Source organism: Psammomys obesus, unplaced genomic scaffold (assembly GCF_907164565.1).
Source record: "Psammomys obesus unplaced genomic scaffold, mPsaObe1.curated_primary_1811, whole genome shotgun sequence".
Lineage (NCBI taxonomy): Eukaryota > Metazoa > Chordata > Mammalia > Rodentia > Muridae > Psammomys > Psammomys obesus.
Genome location: NW_026596095.1, coordinates 7,254,266 through 7,281,066, shown reverse-complemented (window position 1 = coordinate 7,281,066; position 26,801 = coordinate 7,254,266). Strand labels below are relative to the sequence as shown.

General features: G+C 37.7%; 1 protein-coding gene across 1 annotated transcript in view; it reads right to left on the bottom strand.

Annotated features, from left to right (window-relative positions):
• The window catches only part of Dpyd (dihydropyrimidine dehydrogenase), an 844,213-nt gene that overhangs the window by 144,423 nt on the left and 672,989 nt on the right, over positions 1-26,801 (bottom strand). Inside the window, 1 exon segment of the mRNA XM_055628041.1 lies at positions 22,589-22,731. Coding sequence (XP_055484016.1) covers positions 22,589-22,731 — 143 coding nt within the window.

Below are 26,801 nucleotides of genomic sequence, written 5' to 3'. Positions count from 1 at the left end.
AAAAATACATAAAAGTAGCTCTCCTAAAACATGAAACAGAGTTTGATTAAACTGTTAACTTATTAACATACAATTAATAAGTTATTTATTGTTGTGATTATTTAAATAGGGTTTTGATTTCCTTAAGTGTAGAAGCAGTTAGTACTGTGGACTGAATGGTACCCTAACCCATGTCTTAGGGTATGACATGTCATTTCACCAGAAGATAAAATCTAGAAGGATGGGAAAGTTACCCCCAAAAAGGATGACATTCGTGCTGGAAATAAAATAAAGTGGTAGAAGAATTTTCTCCAAATTTTCCTGTGATCGTTGTCCTAAGATGTGCTCAGTTGGCTGTCTTTGTAAACAGGGAGGCAGGAATATCTCAACTCTAAATGACCTATATACAATCCCATCTCTCTAGATTCTACACTTTTTTCCCTTTCATACTGTAGGTTTTACTCTCAGTAAACACAATTACATTAAACCCTCTCTTTGGGTTTTGTGTTGAATGAAAATAAGCTGACATATGGCAGTGAAACCTGAGACTAGATGACTAATAATTTTAGTTTAAAATTCCATGTCAGTATATAAAGCTAATGATGGATAATGATGGTGCTGCTGTTGCCTGGCATCTGGTTCCGGTAGCCTACTCATCTTACTCCATGTTTTGTCTGACAATCTTTTATGTGGCCACACTTAGGCATGGCATCTATGTGTCATTGCTATTTCCGCATTAAAGCAAAATGAAGGGGAAACTATTCCCATGTACAATGAGCCCGAATTCATAGACCTGATTACCGACAGAGCTCAAATTCAAATCCTAGCAATCTGATGCATCTTCATTTGTGTTTGAAGTTTCCACGGGTATGGCGGAGAGCTCAGGGGCTTCCTCTTGCCATCTGGCAATTTCAATATTGACATCACTGCATGAGTAACTGACCCTAGAATGAACTACATAAACCCTTGCAACACTGTGTATGATCAGATTGTGTGTCTAGACAGTAGAGACCTACTCTTTCAGGAACTGGTGACATCAGTCTCCATCTCCCAGGCAAATCAGCTTGTATGTTCAGGGTGAAGCATTTTGAAATATGCTTAGTTGAAGCGATCTCTCTCCTATCGGTAGAAATTTGCTTCTCTACCATTACAGAGGCTGCTGAAGGTTATGTTTTGCTTTGTGTTTGATTCAGGGCATTTTAGTTTAGTTGGGCATCATTTTCTCCACCACCACAGATTTGCTGGTACGTTTGTTCTGCCTACAAAATGACATCTTTGCGCACAGGCTCGTTACGTACCATCGTGACCGGGGATAAAATACAAAGGTTCCCACTTCATGTGGTCTAGATGCTTACGACTGAAAGAGACCTATATTTTTCTCTCTGAGGCTTTATTTACAATAATGACTCCAGACTCTTTAAACAGGAGGTCATTTTTGTGTCAATGGGCAAAACAGGAGATCAGATTTCCTGTGATAATTGCAAATTAATGCTTTCCTAGTAAAGCATTAACTGCACACTATTGATCTACATGGAAGAATCTAGACTCCCCAAAAGTAATTTTATATTTCCTTGATTTTTCTCAGGGTGATGTATGTGTGTGTGTGTTTGCTTTTATTACTTTTTCCATAATGCATTTTTCTTTCACATCTGATTTTCTTTAAGTTTTTAACATCCCACAGTGAGAACATTTCTAACTTGTAATTAGACACCATAAAAATTCATGTATCTCTCTCAAAAATATTTTTAGAAATCTACCAAACTGTAACTTGATGCACAAACCTCATATAGGATGCATAGACTCGCATTTCTCAAGCGCCATGCTTCTGAATGATTGTATTTTACTTAGATATACTAAAACTCCATTTGGTCTTTTATACAAAACTGTTTGTTGAGAAGCCTGCAGCAAAGCATTTGAACGTTTACTTTAAAAGTATGTCATCTTGAGAACTTGGATGATGTTAGATGACTTCCCTTTTAAAAATGAACTTTAAATACATGCATAAATAGTTTATTTTAGAAACAAAAACAAGGTATGGAAGAAGATGCAAAAATCTCATAGGGTAAAAATTTATGCACACCTTCACAGAATATGCCACTATTGATCATGTTCATACTCATAGTTCCTTATGTTTGTTCAAATGTTTTTTTAAACTCTCTTTTCTCCCTCCTCTCCCTTCCTCCTTTCCCCCCTCTGTGTGTGTGTGTGTGTGAGAGAGAGAGAGAGAGAGAGAGAGAGAGAGAGAGTACTTACGTGAGAATCACAGACAATTGGCAATGATTGGTTCTTCTCTTCCACTATGGAGGTTCATAGGACTCTACCCAAGGTGTTTAGGCTTAGCAACAGGTACTTTTATCTACCAACTCATCTTTCCAGCACATGTATCAAAAATTCAATCTGTAAGTATCCTTCTGTGTATTCAAAAGAATGTATTTCAATGTGGAGTTTGATTCTGTGCCTAATGTATACCAGGGTGATAATGTCATATAGGTAAGCCTGGCCTCTGAATTATGTGTTGGAAATCAATGATAACTCACCGATATTTTGTTAGCAATTCCCTTAACGCCTTTTCATAACCCTTAAACTTATACATTTTCTAACTTCTATATGTAAACCATTATTGTGATTTCCAGTGAAAAGTCTTTAAACACTGTTTTTAGGCTCATTTTTCATATTTTACTATCATTTCTGTTTCTAGCAAGAGGCACAATTAATACTGTAAAATAGAACCTGTCTCCAAATTATTTGATTTTTTTTTTTTAGTTCCTGATAAATCATTATCATTGGCACCAAGAAAACCTTTAATAAATGTCAGCTGCATGACTAGAATTGCATAAGCCTAGCACTCTTTTTTTTTTGCCTCTAGGAGTTTATAATTAATTAGAGGAAGAAACAATCAGAGTTGATATTCATTCTACAACTGAACTGAGAGCTGGACCACAGTGCAGAATACTCCCTGACATGCCAATCATTGCTGGATAATGAGAAGGTTGATGGGACCAGGTGGCTGGATCTTGAGAAAGACATCCGGGAACAAGGACTCGAATTGCAACTCTGTATTTAACATGCTAAAGTCCATTTTCCCTTCTAGCATTCGAATGAGAAAGATACTCTAACTTCTGCTTTATTGTTGAATGAACCAAGGGTTGTAGATTAAATAATAGTAATACATGATTAATCCAGGTAATAAATGGTGAGGCTAGATGTTAAATGATGGACAGTTAAACTTAAAGCACCTATCTTCTTTGTAATGAATATGTAGGTGTCCACACTAGGACACACACTAACAGCACACAACACTGTGAAGAGGTTGAAAAGACAGAATGAACTAAAACATTTGAAAACTATTAGAACCAATGTACTTTTGTATAGATACATTCAGAAGGGGAACTTTGAGATATTATTTTATAGATGAAAACAAATCAAAACATCAAGTCATAAGTTAGACAATGACAGGGAGGCAAAGAGGCACAGAAACTGAATGGTCCAACTTCAATTTTACTTCATGAACTAGCACTTTTATTAATACTTATAAAGTAGGTGTCAGAGCTTGGATGTATTTGATATGGGTTTTTGATTTTGAGATATAGGTGGTCTATATGACATTTTCACTGTATCTCTTTATCCTCTTTTCTGCACTACTTTTCAAACCTTAGACACTTTCAATGTTCAAAAATTGGAATTTACATAAATCAACCTTCTCATATTCTAATCTAGGAAGAAAGAAGAACTTGTCAATGCTGCTGCATAGCAATGACCTTGGAGGAGAGGCAGCAGTTTACTAACAGGAACGGAAGAAAGAATTGGAGGGAGAGAAGGAAACAGGAATTAAGCCGTGGCGCATTGCATCAGTAACAATACGGGGGCTCCATTTGTTGCAAATGCATGTGGACTGGATGATCAAACATGAGTCCTACTAGACTCAGAACTGTTCATATAGGCGCAGGGCACCAAGATAAAACGCTAAAGGTTTAGTTTGTTATTCCTGCAAAGATTGAGTGCTTACTCTTTATGCAAAGGTGCATTTTTAGAAAGTAACCAATCTAACCATGGCTTGTGAAAAAAAAAAAAGTGCTTTGGATGCATTAGGACAAAAAGTGTGAACATGAAGAAAAGTGGCGAAAACCCATGGGCTTCATTTGTAAAATGAGCTAATGATTCAGGGTCAGCTAAAAATTTAATTAAGAAAAGTAATAAGGGATTATATCAGCATAAAGATAAAATGGCAGGGCACAAATTGAATATCCTGATCAGAAACTCATAAGGAGGTAAGCATTTGAAGGAACTAACTGTGAAATGTGTTTTTTCTTTGGTATATTTTCATCTCTGCTGCAAGAAAAATACTTAGATCTATTCTGATCTAAAACCTTGGGGAAATTTTAAAATATATTAGGCACATGATAAAACTGCATGCTTCAGGAAAGGAATTTGTATTGCTCTGTTTGCGGATGAATATTTAATAATGTTTTTCTTTGTATTGAATATAGATGATGATGTTTTATCATTAGCATAACACATACTTGAGATGTGTTTCCTCTATAAGTAAAGGATTTGTGTTAATAAACACACATTTTAAGGGCAGTCCCTTTTGGGACCAGTCCAAAAACTTCACACACAGCTAATCAAATGTAAAGATAGCTGCTAACAGACTCTGAAGAGAGAGGTATCAAATTCTTAAAGAATAAAAAGCAGTAATTAAAAATGAATAATGTATAGAGCATGAAAGGGTGAAGGGAAGAAATAGAGATAAATAACACTAAGAAAGTCTGAAAAAAAACCCATAGGGAAGCATTATTTTATAAGCTTACTTAAAAACCACATATACAATATATGTGGATGTGTGCACACATACATGTACTTATGCCACATGGGATGATGGTGTTGTTCTCAAGAACCATGCTCTATCACAACCTCAATGTCACACATGAGAGGCCTCACCTCTAGCTGTTATTGAAGGAGTACAAGTTTCCCAAACAATACAGGCTGTTGTCTTTACCCCTGGCTGCATTGCAACACTTGAAGTTAAGACCATATTGCCGAAGAAGACACCACACACTTCAGACTCAGAACTTAAGAGAATCAAGGCGGAAATGATCTGAAAGACTCCTTCCCTCCACCATTTGCTCTTTGATCACCTCCTCCTGAGGGGGGAGCAGACTTACCAGGCCAAAGAAGATGACAGTGCAGCCACTCCTGATGTGATCTGATAGACTAAGATCAGAAGGAGAGGAGGACCTCCCCTATCAGTGGACTTGGGGAGGGGCATGCGTGAAGAAAGGGGAAGGAGGGTGGGATCATCGGGAGGGGAGGAGGGAGGGGTTTATGCGGGATACAAAGTGAATAAAGTGTAATTAATAAAAAAAAGATAAAAATAAATTGTTAAAATCCCCCCCCCAAAAAAGACTCCTTCCCAAGGGTTGGCTCTTAGCGTCAGAAGGTGCTATTCAAGATGATGAGGGAAAGGAGCAATTGGTAATTGTCCCTAGATGTAAAGCTCATTAATAATTAACAATGACTGGCCCAGCCATATGCTTACAGTGGTGCAAGAGTGGCATTTTTATATTGTTAATAAATAACAGTTGTCTAAGTTGACTTACAGGGTAGCCAAAGATAGGCAGTTCATGCCTAGTATTATAAACCTAGCCAACAGCCGTAGACTGGAGGGGTTGTAAATCCTGGACTACAATACCCTGCTGCATGTTTCTGAAACCAATGTAATTTTGAAATGAACTAAATACTCATCTTTATGCCTACAGATATGTATAGCTCTCACTCCTTATCGAAGAAGCTCTTTTGCAACATATAGAGACTACTAGAGATCCACAAATTGTTAAAACGCAGAAAATAAGAGATCTGTGGGTTTCCCAACTCCAAGTAATACATCTAAATACAAGTCTTACTCCCAGGGCCTGGGGAAAACTATGGCAGAGTGAGGAGAGCCAGAGGACGAGGGCACGTGTGGCTAGACAGTGAGCCCTAGGTATGAGAGGGAGAACCCATCTATGGAATCTCAACAGTGGCTACCTGAACAAGACTGGCATAATGACAACTCCAGCAGATATGCTAGTGAGGACAGAGGAAATCCCGCAAGATGCCAACTCTAGATGAAGAGCTACAGTTCTTCAAGGGTTGCTGAGAGGAGAGGCAGTTGAGCTCCAGCATAGGCTGTCCAACCCCAAGTAGTCAGTTAGGGGCAGATGTTTATCTTGAGGCATGTTAAATAGATTCCAGTTGTATGTACACATGGGCTCACACACATGCATGTGATACTTGTAGAGTGATGATGAATAAGAGGTCGCAAATTTGGGAGGGAAAGGGGGCATGGTGGAGGAGTTGGAACAACGAAGGGCAGAAATGATGAAGATGTGGTGCTTATGTATGAAGTTCCTCAAATGAGCAAGGCATCACGAAAGTACAAAGTTAAATGCTTCACTGAGGAGCTGGACCTTGTGTCCTTCTTTGGGGGAGCCCATTTCAGAAGAATGTCCTCAGATGCTGGTACTGCTCACAATGATGTCCTAACTAAGACTGCCTTTCCAGATTGTCACTGAAGTCAGATCCTAAGCTGACAGTAAGAAAACAATGGAATTTTTAGCTCAATCTCAAAACCAACTCTTCAGTCATCTGTCTTTAGGATTGTTTATAGGAAATTAAATTAATTCTTAAAGTGCAAAACTCGTTCGTGATAATATTTAACAAACTGCCTCACCTACTTTGCCTCTTTCTCATAACTAATTGGATGGATACATTATGATAAACGTTGCTTAAACTCATTAATGGCAAGTCACAGCCCTTTTCTAGGAGACTAGTAAATTAGAAATAGAGAAAAACAACACAGAAAATAGTGTTTACAGAATAACGTGGGTTATGGGTATTTCAACACCTGTGATATATTTTTAACCTTTGGAGAAGAATAGAAAAGAAAATCATTGTTCAAAACTTTGGTTAAACATTTGGAGATCAAGAAATAAACCGCAGTAAGTAGTGATCTGTACATATCATAACAAAAAGGGTCAGATAACATAAAGCCCTGGGGTCAGGGTCAATAAGAAAGTCAGCCAAATGACATTTATAAAACAACAGCAATAGAAATTACATGCTGCTTTTATCGGCTAGCACTGCAGCTAACTCACCATTATTTTCTAATCTAAAATAGTCATCTTGTGACAATATTATTTTTCTATAGTAAAACTGTCTTTCAAAAATATTGGATTTAATTTCTATTAATTTCCATTGACTCTAGATGCTAATCCTTCTGTCAAGTGGAGAATATGCAGTCACTTGAAGGCCCAGTGGGCTTCCGTTTAATTTCTTCCCTTTGCTTATAAACAACATTTGTGCCCTGGAATCAAGATGCTTTTTAAAAATTACAACCTCTTGAAAACAGCCTTCCATTAGAGTCATTTAAAATAATGTAATAATTGACATGGTAATTAGAACTTCATTGAATGGGATACTAAAACCATAGTTTTCTTATGTATTATTGGAAGAATATAGAGCTTCTGTCTTTATGTATCTACTTGCATATTATACTTTAAACTGTAAATTACTTATTAAAGCAAGGCAATAGGAAATTGCATAATGGATATTAAATTGCCTATCTTCACTACTTATATAAAATAGTTGTGATGCCATTTACAATTGATTCTGGTGCCAACAATCTTTCATCTACCATACTCTGGCTTTAAAGTGAATGACCATAGATAAGGAATTAGTTAATAAGCACTTTACAGGTTCCCAGTGAAAATTTGGAATATTGTGTGTCATGATTTTTTGATAACCCAATGGTGCCCATTAACAAGACTTTGGTGCTTAAGTCTCTGTATACATTATGAGTAAGAAAAAGCCAGCACCTTTGGGAAGACAGAGGCACCATCCTGCTCCAATTAATCCTTTCTTCTTCGACATTAATAAAGTGATACATTGTCTAGCCACATTAAAAACATTCTATTTTGCTTGATCAAGTTGCATCAGAGTGACTGTGATTATTGTTAAAACTTCATTATGTTATCTGAGTCCACTGAACAACCATCCTGTGATGATCTTTCTACACAGTCACTGAATGTCAACACCTCTCATTCTATTGTATTTCAGGATTTTTCTATAACTTCAGTGACAACCCCATACACACAGGAATGGAATGTAAAAGCCATCCACACCACACCAATTCACTGAAGGTGCAGGTCATAATGTAGACACGTGAACTAATGATTTTTCCACATCCCAAGTGAAGGTTCTTAAGAGACTGAACTAGATAATGCCAACATCATTAAGTGAAGTACATAATTCCATAGTCAGTCCAAGGAAGTAGCTTTTTATTATGTCCTCTGTCTATATGCAATAGAGGAGAATGAGCATTTTATGAAGATGTCCGTCACATCTTTATGAACTCAGGCTGAGTTTAGGGTGAATACAAAGACTTGAAAAACATTTTAAAAGAAATTAAAGACCAGTCCTTGCATCAGAGGATTGGGATCTATGGTTCAGTAGGAAGGCATGATCCTGGACTCACAACCAAAACCAAATCAAGAAAAGCCAGCTTGAGGGAAGCCTTAGACAGTAACATGCTTGCTCTGCAAGCATGAAGACATGACTAAGTTTGGGTCACAAGCACCCAGGGCAAACATTAGAGGAGGTGCTCTGTGACCCCAGTGTTGGGAAGGAGAAGACAGGAGAGCCCTGGAATCATGGAGCATGCTGGACAGCTGGAGCTACATGTTCAGTAAGAGTCTATTCAAAACTAAAGCAGAGAGTGAATGAGAAAGCACAGCAGTTCCTTGGGTCTACACATGTACTATAAACACAGGACAGATAGACAGATAGATGATAAATGATATATAGATGATAGATGGATACATAGGTGACAGGTAGATAGATAGAGATAGATACATGACATAGATGGATAGATTATAGATATGTGATAACATGAATTACAAAAGAAATGTAAAAATTAATGTATTAAGATCCTCTCTCCAAACTCCTTTATAGAAGAATTAACTTTATTCTATTGTTCACAAACAACTGATTGGTAACAGAAGCAAACTCCATAACTGTAATTTAGCCCACAAAAGAAATTACAAAGAGTTTGAGAATATAATTTAACAAGGATGTATTTATAAATTTTAGTACCTGGAACTTGCTGATAATTTTCATCTAGCCTCCTTAATAGCTCTGATTTGCATATTATAATGAAAGGCTGTCAAATGAGATGAAAAAAAAACATGGATTTCAAAGACACTGGAATTCACTGTAATAAATTAGAAGTCAGTTGGTTTGACTGACAAAGGTATGAGTAGCTATCTAGAAACATAAATGCACAATAGATTTTGAACCTCATTTCTAGGACAGAGTACTACAGCAGGTTCCATTATAATAGTAATTTCCACTCCAAAGTTGTACTAGAGAAATAATCTGTAGTACTCAGTGTGTTTCTTAGATTTATATTTAGATAGTGTATTCATTGAAACATTATCCACAGGTTTTTTTGTATACTTTAGAAGCATGGCACTTTGAAATGTATATTTGATTGTATGTATTTAAGGTATATGACACTATGGCATTTGATCACTGTTGGCAAACCACTAACAAGCCCATCATTTTACACATTGCTATTGCTATTAATTAGTATTATTTTAGCTGCAAAGGAGTAATCTAAGTTTCTTCACATTGTGATTTTCCAGCATACGGTATTACTAACTGTAATCCTCGCCTGCATTTTAGATCCTCATCCCACATAAATGTAACTTTGTCCTCTAGAAAATATAGGATAGGAGCTCTACAAGGACCAAATATATCTGGGCACAGGGTCTTTTCTGAGACTGACACTCAACCAAGGACCATCTATGGATATAACCTAGAACTTCTGCTCGGATGTGGCCTGTGGTAGCTCAGTAACCAAGTAGTTTTCCAAAGTAAGGGGAACACAGACTATTTCTAACAGGATCTCAAGGGCAGGCTGTTTGACACACACCCCCCCCCCAGGGGAGGAGCAGTCTGTTAGGCCACAGAGGAGGACTTTGCAGCCAGCCCTGAAGATACCTGATAAAACAGGGTCAGATGAAAGGGGAGGAGGTCCTCCCCTATCAGGGGACTTGGAAAGGGGCAGGGAGGAGACCAGGGAGGGAGTGTGGGGTTGGGGAGGGAATGAGGGAGCGGGATACAGCTGGGACACAGAGTTAACAAAATGTAACTAAAAAGAAAAATAAAATAAAATAAATTCAAAAAAAAAAAAAAAGAAAATATACCTTCTTTAACTGCACCTCTCAGTCATTCTTCCATACTTTCCCCCTTCCCATATATGTGAGTTCTTTTATTTGTTTAGACTCCACATACAATGAATATCATGAAGCAGTGTATAACTTAGTAAACTTGGTTTAATGGCCTTATGGTGATCCATGCTGTAAAATGTGGAGTCTGTTCTTTTACTGAGGTTGAATAGTCTTTCACACACACACACACACATACACACACACACACACACACGAGAGAGAGAGAGAGAGAAAGAGAGAGAAAGAGAGTGAGAGAGTCAGAGAGAGAGAGAAAGACTCAGAGACAGAGAGACCAAAACAGGGAGACTCAGAGACAGAGAGAGAGAATGAGGGACACAGAGGAAGAAGAAGTGAGAAAGGGAGAGAACACCTAGTTTCTTCATTCATTCGTTGATGATCACTTTGGTTATTCATATGAAAATATATGTATCTATGTAGGGTGATGCTTTAATTTTTTTGAAGGCACCTCAATATAGATCCCCTGCTCAGATGTAGCCCATGGCAGCTGAGTATACAAATGGGTTCCTAGTAAGGGGATCAGGGTCTACCTCTGACATGAATTCAGTGGCTAGCTCTTTGACTGCCTCCCCTTAATGGGGGAACAGCCTTGGCAGGCCACAGAGGAGGACAATGAAGCCAGTTTTGATGTGATCTCATAAGCTAGGGTCAGATGGAAGGGAGGAGGACCTCCCCTATCAGTGGACATGAAGAGGGGCTTAGGAGGAGATAAGGGAGGGAGGATGGGTTTGGGAGGGGATGAGTGAGGGAGCTGTAGCTGGGACACAAAGTGAATAAACTGTAATTAGTATAAAAGATAAAAATTTAATTAAAAAAGAAATTACAGGTTTCTGACGAAGTTCTGTTTTCAAGGTTGTTGAGAAACAGCCATGTTTTACCAAGCGTATGCAGATTTACACTCCCAACAGTGTAGAAACATCTGCATTTCTTTTTACATTCTCATGAGCTTTTTCTATGTTTGTCATCTTTGTCCTTTAATTAACAGCTATTTCAATAGTTATGAAGCGGCATCTCAGTGAGGGTTTGACTTTTCCTGTTAATTTCCTTTATGAACACACTTATTGGACATTTATATCTCTTCTTTGGGTAAATATCTGTTCAGGCTTTTAGCCCATTTACAATTTTCCTTTACTCTACCACAGACTCCCTCTATTCTGCTTTCTATCCCTTAATTTTTAAGAAAAAAAATCATAGGTAGCTGTGTACATTGTTTTATATGTTTTATACACTGTTTTATACTTGGCACAAAGGCAGGCATTTCTCTGTTTATGTGTGTGGCATGCACAGGTGTATATGGTTGTGTATGCTCAGTGTGTGTTTACATGGGTGCATGCATGTGGACACCGGAAATCGGCATTAAGGAGTTTTATCAATTCATATCCACCTAATTGTTGTTGTTATTATTATTATTATTATTATTATTATTATTATTATTATTATTGGAGAAAACATTTTCTACTGATTTGGCACTTGCAGATTTAGCTAGGCTTGCTGGCCACCAAGTTTGGGTAGTATATTTGGTGCTAGAGATCCAAACTTATGCTTGCACAGAAAGCCCTTTCTTCACTGACACAGGTGTCTCATCACTCATGGGCAATATTTTCCTGTGTTGTTCATTTGTTTTGATGTAAGTAGCATCTTATACTGACTCACTTTCATTTGTTTGTTTTTAGTTTTATTGCCTGTGCTTTCTGTGTCCTATCATAAAACAAGCCATGGCCAATACTATTCTGGGAGATTCCCTCCATCTTCCCTTCTGGGAATTTTACAGTTGCAGACCTTACGTTTCTTGAATTCACACTGAATTTGTTATTTCCTTGTGTGTGTGTGTGTGGTATTGTGTATGTGACTGGATGGACAATTCTAGGTAACACACATTGATTAAGAAAACAGTCTATTCTGTCACATTTACTCAGCATGTGAAAGAAATCTGGCTTGTTAGTTTTGACATGGAAACACTTTCCCAAAATTGTATGCCTTAATTTTCAAACACATAAGTAGAATTTGAAATTACTGCTAAGCATAAATTTTTCCTGCAGTAGAGAGACAATCTAGGCTTCACTTTTGAGTAGAAATGGCTAATGTGATACAGATAGAATCAGAGAAGGGGAATGAGTCTGGAAATAAGAGCCAACAAGTAGAGACAATCAGAGAAATGGGAGTGCAATAAGGCTGAGAGGTGACCATCTCAAAAAGATTGAAGCTACCTGATAGAGAGAATTTTATAGGGAATTAAAACAGGGAAAAAAATAACTAAAATCAGATTCTGACTCTTGCTGAAGGCCAAGCTGACATTAAACACTGTGAACTTGGAGCAAATACAATTAGCAGAGTTCCTTGAATTTCTCTAGTAATATTCAGAAGTTCAGAAGTATAGAAAATGAAAGTTTATATTAACCTAGGATTAGAGGGTAGAATGGAGTGGGAATTCAGTGACAATGGAAGAGAGGCAGAAATAGTATACAATCCCCACCCGACTGAAACACCCTGACCAATTTCAAATTCAAGTTTGTCTAATTTGTGATCATCCAAACACTATTTTAATACTGATTATGTTTCTTCAAATAAAAAAAAAACATATTTTCTGACTGAATGGTAGTCTAATTTCAACTAATAGTAAGAGTGGTACGTAATCTATTATTTTCTGGTAGTAAATCTCTATGGGTAGAACTTCATTTTTTTAACAGAATTATTTGGGAACCAATGTTCTAAAGAGCTTTGTGAAAATTGTTTAGGCCATTTTCTGCCAGAGCTGATGTTGAAGAGAGTTTTCTGCTTCAGTTGAGAGTCTTTCATTTTCACTTCATTCCTGAAGAAATAAGATCTGTGTGGACCACTTTTATCCTTTCAGCCTTAAAAAAATATTACTGCACAGAACAAGGACATCTATACAGCCTCCAGAGACAACAGGGACCACGGACATCCGCATGACCTACCGAGACAACACAGACGGTGGACACCAGCCTTGTCCCCAGCTGCAGTACAGACAAGGAACACCAACATGGTCTCCAGAGGCAGCACAGATCATGGAGGTCTTTGTAGGAGGCCCAATCCATAAAATGAACCATTCTTCATCTCAGATATCCAGATATTGCTCAGAATTAGGGTAATCTTGCGGCTGGACACATTGCAAACTTTTGTGTCACACATTACACGCACACACAATATGTGTGTGTATGACTTATATAATTATATTATGTTGTGTTATGTTGTGTTATACCATATTACCCAAAGAGTTTTACATACAAATACTTATTGCAAAGAGTCATGAGTCTGGTTTCTGGTTTCTGAAGCACCACAAATACTGGACAATTGCATAGACTCATCTTGGATAACATTGCCCAGGGTCAAGGGAGGGCAGACCTGGGAAGAATGAGAAGCAAATGTGATAAAGGGTGCATTGTGTGAAATTCCCAAATAATCAATAATAATACTATGTTGAAAAAAAAAGTTTCTATACTTTCTTCTAGACTTCTGGTTTCCTGTGAGAAACCAGCTGGTTCTCCTCAATGACTTCTTAGAGATCTGCAGTAATTTTTCTCTTGCATCTTTGGAGGTTCTTTCTCTGTTTAATGGAGTTTTCAGAAGTTTGAGTACAACTGATTCAGTGATAAATTTCTTTTAATCTATTGTATTTAGGGATCTCCTGAGTTCTGGAATATGTAGGGTTATAACTTTTACAAAACACCCTTCATCTTGATTTTCTTGAACATCTTCTCTGTGATTAAATACTGTGTCTCAGCTCTAGGGCTCTGTTCCCTTTCTCAGCTTTTTGATATTTTTTTCCACCACTGCTATTTTTTTTCCTATCTCTTTATTGTGCTGCTGACCACATCAGTTGAATTTTCTTTTGTAAATGTAATTAACAGAATTTTTCCAGTTTCTGTTTGTTTCTTCTTTTTCACATTCTTTGAATTTTATAAATTACCAAAAATATTTTCATACAATATATTTGATCATATTCTTTCCACTTCCCAATTTTTTCCCACATCCTTGCATCTAGTTTCATTTCCTTTCAACAAAAAAACCCTCAGAAAATATAAACACACAAATGTCAATAAGAAATAAAAAAGGAAAGCCCCCCCCCCATATCACCTGCCATCCAGAAGAGGTCTATGGGGGGCCCAGCAACATTCAGCATAGAGCCTTTGCAGCCTATTCCCTGCCTGCCTGATTCACCAGGGGCACACCTAGCAGAGGCCTCAGGACCCTAGGAACCTGAGGCCCAGCTACCATTCTACAGTAAGCCCTGGATATCAACACAGCCAAAGCCCAAGAAGATGACCTTAAATCCAGAATTGTAAAGATGATAGAGGACTTTAAATAGGAAATGAATAAATCTCTTAAAGGGATACAGAAAAATACAATCAAACAAGTAGATACCCTTTAAAATAAAAAATAAATCCCTTAATGAAATACAGGAAAACACAATTTAACAGGTGAAGGAAATGAATCAAACTCATCAAGACATAAAAGTGGAAGTATATGCAATAAAGAAAATACAGATTAAGGGAATCCTGGAGATGAAAAACCCAGGGAAGAAACAGGAACAAGTGACACAAGTATCACCAGAAGAAATTGACAGTCAGTGCAGTTCCCATCAAGATTGCAGCAAAGTTCTTACAGACCTTGAAAGAGAAATCCTCAACTTCATATGGAAAAATAAAATTTAGAAAAAAGCCAGGATAAGAGAAACAATTCTGTACAATAAAAGATCGTTCAGATTTCAAGGTGTACTACAGTGCAACAGCTATAAAACTCAAATGGTATTGGCATAAAAACAGAAAGTTTAATCAATGAAATTGAATCAAAGACCCAGAAATAAGTCCACACACCTAAGGACATCTGATTTTTAACAAAAAAGCCAAAACCATACAATGAAAATAAGAAAGCATCTTCAACAAATGGTTCTGATTTAACTGGATGTCTACATGTAGAAGAATGCAAGTGGATCCATATTTATCACCCTGCACAAAACTTAAGTCCATGTGGATCAAAGACCTCAACATAAAATCACATACGCTAAATTTGATAGAAGAGAAAGTGGGGAATAGCCTTGAATGCATTGGCACAGGAGACAACTTTATAAACAGATCACCAACTTAGCACTAAGATCAACAATTAACAAATGGGACATCATGAAACTGAAAAGCTTCTTCAAGGCAAAGAACACTGTCAACAGCACAAAACAGCAGCCTATAGAATGGGAAAAATCTTCATCAACCCTACAGCCAACAGAGGGTTAATATACAAAATATATAAGAACTAAAAAGAATTAGAAACCAACAAACCAAATAACTCAACTAAAAAATGGTGTACATAACTAGACAGATAATTCTCAACAGAAGAATCTCTAATGGCTGAGAGGCACTTAAAGAAAGAGGACAAAGAGCTGTCTCTGACATGAACTCTGCTCTTGCTCTTCAATCACTTCCCCTGGGCAAGGCAGCATTGCCAGCCACAAGAGGATGCAGGCAATCCAGAAGAGACTTGATTGTCTGTGGTCACCTGGTAAGGGAGAAACACTTCCCCTTTCTGAGGAGTAGGAAATAGGGATGGGGAGAAGAGGGAGTGGGGTGACCAGGAGGAGATAAGGTAGTAGACTACAATTGGGATATTAAATGAATAAATTAAATAAAATAAAAACAAAAGAAAGAAAGAAAGAAAGAAAGAAAGAAAGAAAGAAAGAAAGAAAGAAAGAAAGAAAGAAAGAAAGAAAGAAAGAAATTAAGGAAGGAAGGAAGGAAGGAAGGAAGGAAGGAAGGAAGGAGGAGGAAGCAAGGAAGGAAGGAAGGAAGGAAGGAAGGAAGGAAGGAAGGAAGGAAGGAAGGAAAAATGTTCAAGGCCCTTAGTCATCAGAAAAATAGAAATCAAAATGACTCTGAGATTCCATCTTATGCCAATCATAATGGCTACGATCAAAAACTCAAATTACAGCACATGCTGGTGAGAATGTGGAGCAAGGGGAATCCTCTTTCATTGCTGATGAAAATGAAAACTTTCATAACCACTGTGAAAATCAATCTGAAAATTTCTCAGAAAACTGGGAATAGATCTACCTCAAGACCCAGCTATATCATTCCTGGGCAGATACCCAACAGATGCTTTACCATACCACAAGGACACTTGCTGAACTATGTTCATAGCAGCTATATTTGTAATAGCCAGTAACTAGAAATAACCTAGTTGTCCCTCAGCTGAAGAATGGATAAAGAAAAAGTGGCATAGTTGCGCAATGGAATACTACTCAGCTATTAAAAACAGATGTATCATTAAAACAAAGATATGCAATTTGCAGGTAACTGGATGGAACTAGAAAAGATCATCCCGCGTAAGGTAACCCAGACCCAGAAAGATGCACATGGTATGTATTCATGTGTAAGTGGATATTAGCCACAAAATACGAAATAACCATGAAACTATCCAGACCAAAAGATGCCAAAGAGGGCTTGATTTTCACTCACAAGAGGAAATAAAATAGCCATCTGAAGTAGATGGAGGGAAAGAACTGGGTGAGAAGAGGGGGGAAGGGAATAGAGTGAGGATCAGGTGTGGGGAGAGGCAGGTAGAGGGTGGGAGGACCTGGAGAGAAAACAGAAAACATGTGGGGGTGGACAACTGTGGTACAAGGCTCCCAGGAGTCTAGGGCAGGTGACCCTACTGACACTCATAGAAGTGGGCGTTAAGGAGGCTAAAGTTGCCATTCCTTGTAGCCAGGTGGGACTTCCAGTGGAGGGAGGGTGACACCAACCCACCCATAAACCCTTCAACCCAAAACTGTTTAACCTCCAAGAAGCATAGGGATAAAGATGGAACAGAGATAATGGCAAACCAATGACTAGCACAACTTGAGAGCCATGCCCTATCACTATTGTTAATACTCTGATATGATTGCAGACAGGAACCTGGCATAACTGTCTTTTGAGAGGCTTCATTCAGCAGTGGATGAAAGCAGATGCAAAGACCCACAGCCAAACAATAGGCAGAGCTCAGAAGGTCTTGTTTAAGAGTGAGAGAAAGTATGGAGGGAAATGGAGGGGTCAAGGACTCCACAATAAGACCTACAGAGTAAACTAATCTGGGACAATGGGGGCTCAAAGAGATTGAACCACCAACCAAAGAGCATGCATGGTCTGGACCTAGACCCCTTACACATATGTAGCAGATGTCCACCTTGGTCATCATGTGGATCCTCTAACAGTGGAAATAGGGGCTGTCTCTAACTCCATTGCCTGACTTTTGAATCCTTTTCCCTTGTTGAGCTGCCTTGTCAAGTTTTAATGGGAGAGGATATATTTTCCAGTTGGTACTCCTTGGGGACCTCCCCTTCTCTGAAAAGAAGGAGGAAGGATGGGAGAGGGGACATGAGGGTGGTACTGGGAGGATAAGAGAAGGGACTGTGATCAAGCTGTAAAGTGATTAGATAGATAGATAGATAGATAGATAGATAGATAGATAGATAGATAGATAGATGGATGGATGGATAGATAGATAGATGAAAAAAAGCAAAACAAAGCAAAAAGCACACCAAAATCAAGGAGTCTAATTTGTGTTGGCTAACTATTTCCCCAAGAATGTTTTTTTTCATAAATTTATTTTTTATATTAATCACAGATTATTTACTTTGTATCCCAGCCATAGCCTCCTCCCTCATTCCCTCCCAATCCTACCCCCACCCCTTATCGCCTCCCTGCCCCTTTCCAAGTCCACTGCTAGGGGAGGTCCTCCTCCCCTTCCATCTGACCCTAGCTTATCAGGTATCTTCAGGACTGGCTGCAATGTCCTCCCTAAGGGCCCGGCAAGGATGCTCTTCCCTTGGGGGGAGGGGAGCAGGGGCAGGTCAAAGAGCCAGGCATTGAGTTCATGTCAGAAATAGTTCCTGTTCCCCTTACTAGGGAAGCCCACTTGGATACTGAGCTACCATGGGCTACATCTGAGCAGGGGTTCTAGATTATATCCATAAATGTTCCTTGGTTGGAGAAACAGTCTCATAAAAGATCCCTGTGCCCAGATATATTTGGTCCTTGTGGAGCTCCTGTCCTCTCCAGGTAATACTAACTAACTCACCTTTCTTTCATATGATTCCATGCACTCTGTCAAAAGTTTGGTTATGAGTCTTAATATCTGCTTTGATACACTGCTAGGTAGAGCCTTTCAGAGGCCCTCTGCGGTACGCTCCTGTCCTGTTACATGTTTTCTCCTACTTGCAAAGTCCATCACATTTGTCTTTCTAAGTGAGGATTGATCATCTTACCCTGGGTACTCTTTCTTGTTTATCTTCTTTAGGTGTACAGATTTTAGTATGTTTATCCTATCTTATAGGTCTAGTACCCACTTACAAGTGAGTATATACCGTGTGTGTCTTTATGATTCTGGACTACCTCACTCAGGATGGTCTTTTCTAGGTCCACCATTTGCCTGAAATTTTATGATTTCCTTGCTTTTAACTGACTAGTATTCCATGTGTAAAAGTTCCACAGTTTCTGTATCCATTCCTCAACTGAGGAACATCTGGGTTGTTTCCAGATGGCTATTACGAATAAAGCTGCTACCAACATGGTTGAACAAATGTCCTTCTTGTGTACTTGGAGCATCTTTTGGATATATGCCTAGGAGTGGTATAGCTGGATCTTGAGGAAGCACTATTCCTAATTGTCTGAGAAAACGTCAGATTGATTTCCAAAGTTTTTGTACAAGTTTACATTCCTAGCAGCAATGGAGGAGGGTTTCCCTTTCTCCACAACCCCTCCAGCATGTGTTGTCATTTGAGTTTTTAATCTTAGCCTTTCTGGTGGGTGTAAGGTGAAATCTCAGAGTCGTTTTGATTTGCATCTCTCTGATGGCAATGAACTTCTTCAGCTGATAAATATCTTCAGCAAAGTGGCTGGATACAAAATTAACTCAATAATATCAGAAACCCTCCTGTATACCAAAGACAAAAAGGCCAAGAAAGAAATCAGGGAAACAACACCCTTCACAGTAGCCACTAATAACATAATGTACCTTGGTGTGACTCTAACCAAGCAAGTGAAAACCTGTTTGAAAAAAATCTCAAGTCTCTGAAGAAAGAAATTGAAGAAGATATCAGAAGATGGAAAGAACCCCCATGCTCATGGATAAGTAGGATTAACATAGTGAAAATGGCCATCCTGCCAAAAGCAATCTACAGATTCAATTCAATTACCATCAAAATACCAACACAATTCTTTACAGATCTTGAAAGAAAAATTCTCAACTTCATATGGAGAAACAAAAACTCCAGAATTTCCAAAATGATCCTGTATAGCAACCGATCATCTGGAGGTATATCTATCCCTAATCTCAAGCTGTACTACAGAGCAATAGTAATAAAAAACTGCATGGTATTGGCATAGAAGCAGAACCAAATAGAAGACCCAGAAATAAACCCACACACCTATGAATACTTGATGTTTGACAAAGAAGCCAAAACCATTCAATGGAAAACAGACAGCATCTTCAACAAATGGTGCCGGTCTAACTGGATGTCTATATACAGAAAAAAATGAAAACAGATCCATATTTATCACCTTGCACAAAACTAAAGTCCAAGTGGATCAAAGACCTCAACATAAAACCAGATACACTAAATTGGTTAGAAGAAAAAGTGGTGAGGAGCCTAGAACTCATTAGCACAGGAAACAACTTGCTAAACAGAATACCAACAGCACAGGCTCTAAGAGCAACAATCAATAAATGGGACCTCATGAAACGGAGAAGCTTCTACAAATCAAAGGACACTGTCATCAGAACAAAACAACTACCTACAGATTGGGAATGGATCTTCACCAACCCTATATCTGACAGAGGGCTGATATCCAGAATATATAAAGAACTAAAGAAGTTAAAAAGCAATAAATCAAGCAAGCCAATTAAAAATGGGGCATGGAGCTAAACAGAGAATTATCTGTAGAAGAATATAAATGGCAGAGAAACACTTAAAGAGATCCCCAAGAATGTTTTAAACTGCTATTAATACAACTTTATCACTGCTAATTTGAAATATTTTTAAGGTAATTATTAAACATGTATCCTGGGCACTGATGTCTATCAGCTGTATTTTATTATCCAACCTTCTACCTTCCTGGTACCCTAACATTTAGAGCACTATATTGACTTACTTATTCTCATTCTTGCTCTGTAATTTCTTTTGAGAAAGGGTTTCAGAGTATGCCTGGGTTGACTTCATTCTGAGCTCTTTCCTCATCCTTCTAAGTTCTATGATTAATGGTGCTGAGCTACAGAGATGGGATAAAATTTGTGCGTGCATGTACATGTTGGAGATGCGACCTGAGGTTTTGCACATGTCAAGTGAACACTCAGTGAGTGTTACATTCCCATCCCCTATGAGGGGACACAACCTTCTTTACACTTTCATTTTTACTTGACACCACTGAGGTAAGGGAAAGAGGGGATACTGCCTTTGTACTGTGGGAGAAAACCAGAAGTTTTTCCCCTAGACATTCACAGGTACTCCTGGGACAGAGCTCCTTGTTCTCACTAGGAGAGGATGGAGAATCTGGCTCCAACTATGGTTCTACTGGAAAGGCCATGACCACAGTACAGCGTGTAGGATTGCATCCTTGTTGTCCGCTTTGGTTTCACTTTGGCTTCACCACAGGTATAAGAAAAAGGTCCATAACCAAAGGTAGAGATAGCTGTCTTGACTCCTCAGCAGACTTTTCTGGTGTCATCAGAGAGACGAAGGATATCTCACTACTCTCCGGGGAGAATTCCCTGGTGACAAAGTGCATCCTTTTTCCCAGAGAAATGTTAATGTAGCTTTGTCAGGACTCATTTAAAATCTTCCTTCTCACATATCTGTCATTTTAGCATTGGTGTCTGATGAGCATGGAGTTCCAGGAATCCTGATTGGACCTTTGCATGCCTGGGTATGGGAATAGAATTTTTGATGCACCATGTTTGGCTAGAGCAAAAGAGGTACTGTCTGTAAGTTTTCTGTCTTATTGAGCTGCTTCTTTGGCCGGAAAGAGCAGGTTTTTCTGTATGTACCTGGCACTTGTGGGTTGCTGGCCTCAGGCTCTGAGTGGGAGTCACAGATCAACCAGCCAGAGCTGGTTTTGTTCCTTGGGTTTTGAGGTTCCTTCTCAGCTTTCCTTCTGTGTATCTTTCAGAGTTTGCTTATATTAGTTTTATGCTTAAGGGGTCTAGGTATATTCAGTGGAAGCTTGAGGGTAAAATAAGTCTGTTCCATTTTATTCAACTGCCACCTCCAGTTGTATTTTGGTATGTCATAATTACATACTCAACTTTGCATCGTTCATGAAACAATGTTAAATTATGCACATAGTATTAGAAACACAAGCTGTTTCAACTCTACCTTTTTGCTACTGAATTTAAGGGATATCAAATTTTACTTTCTAATTGCCATCATAATAAAAAAATAATAAAAAATCATATTAATGTGGAATTACTTGAAATCCACAGTGTAGTGTTTATGTGATTTTTTTTTTTTTCATCTTTGAGTTGAGTTAGACCTCAAACCTGAATAACTGGCTTCTCAGAGGAATGTTAATGCTATATTGTCCCAAGACTATTAGGCCTACATTAAGCAATATTTTAAAAACAAACATATAACTAAAATGAGAGCAGGACATGGCAGCACTAGCTTATCAGCTAACATTCAAAGTCATAAGGATTGTGAGTTCAAAACCAGTCTCAGAAAAAAAGAAAAAATATGATGGAATAATACAAAATTTATATTGTCTATGTGGGTATGCTTAGGAATCTCTTTATGAAGGCATAGGAAACACTTTCTTAGGATTTTAGTATAAGAAGCTAAATAACAAGTTGTTGTTGTTATTATTATTATTATTATTATTATTATTTGTAACATGAAAGTCAGAAAGCCAATGGCTTCTTTGTGTGTTATGAGGTTAGGAGATGAATGCTGTCACACCTTCAAGCACCCTCATCAGACTGTGGGTTCGCCTCATCTTCTGTTTCATTCATTTCTCATGGAGATCTCATTTTACATAGCTTTTCACATTGTAATTGTTTCTCATCTGACAGTGGATAGTATCATCTGTTACTTGGTCTCGTTTATTTTAGGCCAGATATGTGGGCTACTATACAAGAAAAGGTATCCACAAGTTCTGTTTAGTAGGATAGGAAGTAAAGTCCAGATTTTTTTTCAGACTTAAAACCGAGGAATAATGGGTGCCACCATCTTGATCAAACGCTACCTCTTTCTTTGGAGGTTTCTACAGCATGTGTATCGGTCATATGATTTACCTTGTATTGGGGAACTACTTTTTTTTTTAAAGGAAAAACATGAGCCTTACCTGAAGTACTGAAGCACCACTATGAAGAAACTGAAGTCCACTTTCAGCTGAGTCAATCCCACCTGTGGCCAAAATAGGAAACCCAGGCAAAGCACGGGCAATGGCAGTCACAGCTCTCAAAGCAATAGGTCTAATGGCAGTTCCTGCAGAAGATAAGGAAGATTTGTAGTTAGAATATCTGACAGAGGTACATGTTACTTTATATTTATCATTAAGCAAAAACAGTATTTTCTGGACAAAATTTCAACTTCTTTACCTATTTTCGAAGTGTTTTAAATTTTCAGTGAATGTGGATTTAAGAACTTTGATGCTATTTTTAAATCTAGACAAGTCACAAAATAGATATGAAAAACTTAGAACTCTTACATAAAATACATACAAATTATGGTTTGATGTATGGGTAAGTAAAATTGGATGGAACGTCTAAACATCTGTTTTAAATACAGCTGGAGAACAAAGCTTTGTAGAAAAACGATCACATAGAGTATGTAAATAGTCATATAACTCTGTTATCATTCTACAACTACAGGAAGCTGGTGTGAATGCAGAGGCTATGAAAGCAAGGCAATGGAGAACAGGGTGATTCTATATTGCTTTGTATATGTATTTTACAATTTGAAGGTACACAGTAAGCCAGGTATAATCTCACCTGCTACAAAATTCAAACAAAATTAAAGAGAACTAACTTGATTCCTGTAATTAGAATACACATCTCTATATCTGTATCCATAGATACACACACACACTAGTCAAGCATTACCCGTATATTAGTTCCTAACCTAACAAACATAAAAAACTGCATAATGTACAGAATACATTGTAGTGATTGTAAACATGAATATATTGTACGTAAGCTTCTTCAGAGCTTCAGCTACATCCCAGAGTGAATTAGTAGCTTCATACCTGAGGAAGATAATCTGTTATACCTTGTGATCACTCAATTTAACGATGCAAAGCATTTTCTGAATTAAAGGTAGTTCTAATTATGAAAGAATTTGACTTTGTCTGAAATCAGAGTCCACTAAACAACACAGAGATGCAGCTGCCTGATCAATATAAACTTAAGAGTGTTTGGTGTGGGGTGTGTGTGGAGGGTATTTTAGGAAGCACATAGAATGTTCCTTGCAACTAGCAGCTTTTCATCTGAGCAAGCTACATCCTATACAATGATGACAACAACAACTGCCTGGAAAAGCCAAAACCATGGAGACTGTAAAAATATCAGCGGTTGGGAAAGGGGAGGGTAGGCAGGGGTAGTGGAGAAAGCAGAGCCAGAAGAATTTTAGGAGAGTGACACTAATGAGAGATATTATAATGGCAGCTGCGTGTTGTTACATACTAAGCCAAGCTCATAGAACAGAAAGCACTGAGGGTGAGCCCTGGCGTAATAACCTTGGGTTACAATGACAGTAATGTAGGATTCCCAGTTTCAGCAGTTAGAAAACTCAGAGGAAGGATGCTGACATGTGTGTGGGCTGCTGGTACATGAGGAATCTTTGTTCCTTCCTTTCAGTTTTGCTGTGAACTGAAAACTGCTCTTTGTGATAAGAGCTCTTACAAAGAAGTGGTTTTCTACTTGTGATGTTCATATCAATTTCATATTAAGCTAAATGTATGCATAATGAATGCTTCCTTGTTACCACTAAATGGGTCTATGGGAGTGCCTGTTTGTTTCTCTGTTAACCTAAAAACAGCTTAGAAGTTATTCTATCCTGATACTTCAGAACTCCACAACAGGTTATTTCGAACACAGCATATTGAGTTAGACAAAACAGAAATTGACATCAGGATTTTATTTCTATGCCAAAATGTTTATCAGTGATTCCTTTTTGTCTTTATATTTTAACCAAAGTAGAATAATATATCAGGTAAACTATTGCACAAAATATTATATTCCATGGATATAATAAAAATAAATCTAACTACAAATATAACTCAAAGGAAATCTACATCATAAATATTCAAATAGACAAAGCTAACTGCATAACATAACAGACCGTTCAATACATACTAAGCCAATGGTTTCTTGATATACATGTTACTTTGAACTAATAAAGAAATATTGGTATTCTTCTTCTCCCCTTATTTAGTTTACTCTAGAGACTAAAAAAAAATTTGAACTAAGCAGATAAATAATTTATTTCTCACTTCACGGTTAGAAGACTATCATTAACACTAAGGGGTAAAATTTCAAAGTGGTATACAGGGATTTGTCCGCATATTCCAATTGATATTAATGGACATCAAATGGCAAAATCCCAGGACACAGCTTTGAAAATTTAACCAGTTACATTTAAAGGGCAACATTCTTACACGGGTGTTAAAAACACCAGCAAATTCTCATTGGCATTTGAAGATGTTCAATTAGGTCAATACGACATTTTCTATTTCATGTTTTTCTTCCGTTCCTAAAACTTTTCTAATGTGCATAATGAACATGAAAACCTTTCAAACTAATAAAGGAATCTTTTCCTTTTTAAAAAAAAAATTAAGAGGAATTATGTTCTCCGTGTAAATGTCTTCCTGTTGTTGAGCAAGAATGAAGTCAGCTTTTATTTATGTTTTTATAAACTCCATTTGATTAAAAATAACTGATCCAATATACATATAATCTATCTGTTCTCAGCATTTTTATGGAATATAGGATTTATAAATGACTTTTATCCACCAGGAAAGTTATCAGGAAGATCGTGAGAGGCATAGAAAAATGACTGTGCTAATAGTAAGGCAAAAATTTCCTTACAGTTTCAAGATGAGAAAGGTGAAGAGATGAGAGATTCAAGATAAAAATTAAAATTCAGTGTACACATTGTTCATGTATCCATATAAAACATAATTGCAAGTATCAAAGTGCCAATTAAAGTGAACAGAAACTTCCAGAATCACAATTGCTAACATAGTGATTTTTAAAACATTGCCACTGTTATGATTACTGTCTATAGAACAAAAAGTAGGGAGGAAGAAGTTACAGCTTGAAAGATGTGGAGACAGACTCCATCCTTGACAGAAACAACTGGGTTTAAGTAAAAAAAAAGTGAAATCCTTTCTACTTAGATCAACTAGCAGGTGACATAAAATTTAAATTAAGGTCTCTACAGAGAGAACAGGACAGAGGAACCTGATGGGAAATCTAGTTATATCAAGCCAATTCCGATTCAACTGTGTGGAATTCTCCAATAAAGCTTAAGTCAGGTCTCTGAATCTTGAAACAAACTGAAAGCTCAAAAAATGAAGGATAGAGGGAAGAAAGGAAAGAGTGAGAGAGGGAAGGGAAAGAAGAAAAGAGGGAAGATAAAAAGAAAGGACTGAGGGGCTGGAGAGATGGCTCAAAGGTTAAGAGTACTTGCTGTTCTTTCAAAGGTCCTGAATTCAATTCCCAGCAACCACATGGTGGCTCACAACCATTTATACTGAGATCTGGTGCCCTCTTTCTGGCTTACAGGCATACATGTAGGCAGAATAGTATATACTGTTTAAATAATAAATAAATAAATAAATAAATCTTTTATTTATTTATTTATTTATTTTTTCTAACAGGATCTCAAGGGCAGGCTGTTTGACACCCCCCCCCCCCAGGGGAGGAGCAGTCTGTTAGGCCACAGAGGAGGACTTTGCAGCCAGCCCTGAAGATACCTGATAAAACAGGGTCAGATGAAAGGGGAGGAGGTCCTCCCCTATCAGGGGACTTGGAAAGGGGCAGGGAGGAGACCAGGGAGGGAGTGTGGGGTTGGGGAGGGAATGAGGGAGCGGGATACAGCTGGGACACAGAGTTAACAAAATGTAACTAAAAAGAAAAATTAAAAAAAAAAAAAAAGGACTGAAAGAAAGTTTAGATTTGCAGCATTTGAACAAGTTTTCTGGTTTGCACAAAGGAGGCCTCCTGGAGTCGCTGATTCCCTAGATTGAACTGTGATTCCTATATAATAAATATATTAAGGCCTTCATGGAGTCATAAGCTTAAATGCAAGCAGTGCGTTGAAGTTACAGATCTTTGATAAATATTACAGAGCATTTCCAGAATGGCTGTGTTTTAGAAAAACACTTCCATAATTGTGAGATTTTGTGTTATATTAATAAATGTGATTTCTTTTGAAAAAATCATTTTTTTCTGGTATCTTCTGGAATGCAGTAATACTATTTGCTGTAGTACTATGTCTTGTATGCATATAAGAATACATTATAACTTAGGGTTCTTATTTAGTATTCTTTTATT